This window comes from Cannabis sativa, chromosome 2 (genome assembly GCF_029168945.1).
Source record: "Cannabis sativa cultivar Pink pepper isolate KNU-18-1 chromosome 2, ASM2916894v1, whole genome shotgun sequence".
In the NCBI taxonomy this organism is placed as follows: Eukaryota; Viridiplantae; Streptophyta; class Magnoliopsida; order Rosales; family Cannabaceae; genus Cannabis; species Cannabis sativa.
The window spans coordinates 15,936,545-15,941,053 of NC_083602.1; the positions used below are offsets into that span (position 1 = coordinate 15,936,545).

The following is a 4,509-nucleotide window of genomic DNA, read 5'->3' on the forward strand; positions in this document are numbered from 1 at the left end:
CATACAAAATGTGACTCTCTAATGGCCCACGTTGCTCTCCACCGTTACCAAACACAAGCACAAAAAACGCGAAATTCACATATATAGCATAATTAATACATGTTGAATTTAAATAAATCTCCATAAACATATAATTAATAACTCAATATTGCAATTAACCCTAATCATTTAATAATCCAAAATATTGATCTTAAGCGGTCATTAGAGTTATCATATACTATCTAATTTGAATGAGATCAACGACAATCGAGATCATTTAAATTTTTTTTTAGTGCAAAACTTTTTATCTATTTATTATGCATAATTTGCTTTAACAAAGAGCCATAACTTTTCATTTAAATATTATTTATTAATGCATGTATTATTTTATTGTTCACTATTATAATTACAACCTTAAAATTTTTATAGTGTATTCCATACATATTGTTTAAAACAAAATTTTTAAATTATTAAATTAATTTAAAAGTTAAATTGATAATAAATAATAAAAAATCATGTCTTTACAAGGGTAGCAATTCGATCGTTTATAGTACATTTGAAGCACCTTATAATTAAAGTTGTCATAAACTATAAAATTTGGATGAGATCGACAATAAATTGAAATCATTTAGATATGTTTTTAGTACAAAATTTTTCATCTATTTATAATGTATTTTTTTTATTTGACAAAATTTATTATTCAATTTTTATTTGACAAACTTTTTATTTGATTATTATTATTATTGCATGTGTTATTTTATTGTTCACTATTATACTTTATGTAATACAACCATCAATATATATTAACAAATAAAAGTTTAAAACTTTTCACCACAATAATTACAAACTTTAAAATTTTTATAGTATAAGAATTGTTCCATATTAGTAAATATATTAAAAAAAATGAACTATTGTTTGGAAAAAAATAATAAAGAAATTCAAATTATTAAATTAATTTAAAATCTTAAATTAAAAAACATGTCATTGTCTATTCAATAATTTTACCTCTTACACCATTATTATATTATTGGTTGTATTGATCATGGTAGGATTAAAAATATTTTGTACTTTTTTAGCTACAATTATTGTGTTAAGTAGAAAATAAAATTAATTAAAAATAAATATATATAAATTTCAAATTAAAGAACTAATTAATTGAAAATTATAGCTAATCATAAGATAAATAAGTAAAAAAAAAAATTAAGTTTGGACTTAGGTTTGGAGTTTGTTAGTTGAACTTGTAATTAATAATATTCAAGATTAATTATAAATAAAAAAAATATATTAATTTTGGTGTAGTTTTCAAGAGTTGATTTGAGTCATTGAATTAAATCAAGACCTATAAATTACTATCCCTATTGATAAGTAAAAATTACAATAACTATTGTATTAGCTCCCATATATAATATGAAGTTTTAATGTTAAAATTTAAGATAAAGTAAATGGGATTCTATCACAAAATTAATTGATAATAATAAAAACAGTCCATTCATCTTATATATCACAATTTATTTCACACATTAACAATGTGCAATTATGAGTCCCTTTAAAAACAATAATTAAAAAATAAAATTATATATGAATATGAGGAAGGGTGTCTTGTCGACAGAGACCTGTCGACAAAATAAAAGTTAGAAAAATAGCAAACAATGTAATTTGAAGAATAATCAAAAAAGTGAAATGCGAACAGAAGACCAGAACTTCAGATAATAACTCCAATTTCTCGAGTGAAGAGTAAAATTCTTATAGCCATATTTGACATGGGTTATTAGAATGTCATTATCTAGATAAGCGATTTGTAGACTCAGCTAGAAACGAAATCAATGATATTAAGGATTACAATTCGATTGCTGAATTTTGTGTTCTAGTTTTAGCATATAACTCAAAAAACAAACGATACAGCCCACATCAGTATCAAAATGTGGAACCAAAAGAGTCTAATTTCACTTGAACAAATTATCTATATCGGGGAAGAACTACTCTCCTCACAATGAAAGAGCAATCAAATGAACTAATCATGAAGAGTTCCCAGGATGTCGCCTTCCCTATACAGATGATACCTGAAACATAAAACGAACAAAGTAAGAAATACACTTCTGTGTCAACCATGAAGTTTCTGATCAATGAACAATATTTTGATTCCTGAAACGTGAGACATTTTGGAGAGAAATGCATGGGATTTTTATAATACTAGAAAACCACAAGACAAACTAAAGAACTAGAGTCTAGACTAACTTGGCTTGACCAGAGTTATTCAGACATTCAGAAACCGAATAACTCAAACAAACCAGTTATTTATTTTCATAGATTAGCTCAATTGAAGCTTTTCGTTTCACTAGTGATTAATCTACCTCAAGTTCTATCTGCCCTCTTTCTCAACCTTAACAATGCCTCTTAGCATCAACACCATTGAAACCTCTTCTATGGCATAAACAGATGCCAACTCTCTTCATCCTCACTCATGCCTTAATTTTCCACATGTCATCAACAAAACCATCAAGGCCTCAAGAACCCCAGTATCTGTCCCATCTAGTAGGGAATGATTTTTAAATTTTCAGAATTATTATTTATCTTGGGATCCACAACCACAGGCTTTTACATTTATCAGATTTACATCGCTGTTCTAAGTTTATTTTCTATTCATTCCCTGTTTGTAAAGATTCAGCACATTAGATTGTAAAAGGTGACAACATCAATAATGATCACATTTTAATCAAACCAGAAACCCTCATTTTACACAAAGATACTAAGTAACAATAAGGTATGCCCCCAAGCTAGGCTTAAGTAAATAGTACTCCCGGCAATATGCTGCAAAAAAAACATGTGGACTTTCTTCTTATACAGGTTTGTATCTCATCCATCATGAGTAAATGCAAAACTACAACTTCTATAAAGATTAATTCCAAGATGGGGGAGGAAATTTCAAAATGAAATACACGACTCTTCATGGTTCAAAGCAATGAAGTAATGAACTTGAAAAGAAGAACAAAAAAAAGGAGAAAGGAAGGACTGATATTCGTCTAAAGGTGGAAATGTACTTTTTGATTTTAAAAGCTAATCAACAAAGACAAAGAGAACTAACACATCTCTATCTAGTTTAAAAATATCAACACAGCATTAAGAACTCTTAAATGCACATTTTTATAATTCAAGAAAGATAGCAACCAAAATCTTACTCTTTATCTGCAAGTTTAACTTCAGTTCCTCCATACTCGGGCAAAAGAACTGTGTCTCCTTCCTTTACATGTACAGGAATTAGTTTCCCATCTCTATCACGACCTCCTTGACCGACAGCAACAACTTTTCCAGAGTTCAGCTAAATTATCAAACACACACAGCAAAAATGAGCCCATGAAGAGAAAAGAAAAGAAAATGTAAGATCCACAGAATGCTTAACTTATTGGAAACAAGTTTCAAATTATTGCAGAAATTTAAGGTTAATCACTAGTAGTTTCTCTCCTTTTTTTCGTGTAAAATGAAGGACCTAATCAAGCCAGGCTATCAAGAACATGACAACAATATTCGCAAGAGAGGAAACACACATAAAATTCAATAAGAAAATGGGAGGACAACAAGAAAACAACAAAGAGGTTCATACTTACATCAAAATCCCCAAAGAAGTCGAAAACAAAAAGATAAGTATTGCAAGCACGACCAAACTAATTACAAGTATATACAAACAAGTACAGATAATAAGAACATGAAAAATTGGAAAGAACAATTGTAACAACAAAGAGAAAAACGAAAACCCAGTTGAAAAACATATAAATCGAGAACAGAAATCACAAACAAAACAGACAAAATTTATTAGTCTTCAGCTCACATAAATACTGTTGTTTTCTTTTCATTTCTTATCAGAATCAGGGAGCTGGAGTTGGAATTACTTTTGGAGCCATGTTTCGACCAACCTTATAGAATAATACATATATGTATCTGTGTATGCGGATAAAAGAAATGGTGTGGAGAAAAGAGTAACCTTGGAAGTTTTCTCAGGAAGAAGAATGCCGGAGTTAGTCTTTGCAGGAGGAACGATTTTCTCAATCAAAATACGATCGAACAATGGGATCAGGCGCCTCGCCATATGAAATCAGAGAAGAGAAAAGAGCGGAATGTATGTAGTAGAGTGTAGAAGCTTCTTCTCAGCTTTGAGCTCTCAACGATGAAATAGTGGGACACTCAAGCTCCCTTTAGGGTTTAAGAAAGATTTTAGGTTGGTCTATGATTACTCTTTTGCCCTCACACTTCTATGAGAGTTATAATTATTTAGCATAATTTGTTTCGGACATGATTTTGTCTCCGGAATGTATTCCGTGATGTACGACAGCCGATGAGGGAGTTATTTGATCTGAAGGCTGAGATTAATCTAGGGGTAATTTAAGTTAAAAAATAGTAACTTACCCTTAACACTCATCTAATATACTCTGAGACCCATTTAATGTACCACAGAATACATTCCGTGAAAGTACATCACGGGACAAAATCGTGTCCCTAATTTGTTTATAAGAAACGATAATATGATTATAGGAAAAC

The 4,509-nt window shown here is 29.6% G+C and overlaps 1 protein-coding gene across 1 annotated transcript; it reads right to left on the minus strand.

Annotated features, from left to right (window-relative positions):
- Positions 1-1,680: 1,680 nt before the first annotated feature.
- LOC133034794 (10 kDa chaperonin, mitochondrial-like) lies at positions 1,681-4,202 on the minus strand. The gene is made up of 3 exons (XM_061110187.1): positions 3,956-4,202; positions 3,156-3,295; positions 1,681-2,039 (listed from the first exon to the last, which is right to left on the minus strand). The coding sequence occupies exons 1-3, from the start codon at positions 4,058-4,060 to the stop codon at positions 1,991-1,993; spliced, it is 294 nt and encodes a 97-aa protein (XP_060966170.1). The 5' UTR covers positions 4,061-4,202; the 3' UTR covers positions 1,681-1,990.
- Between the last annotated feature and the right edge of the window lie 307 nt (positions 4,203-4,509).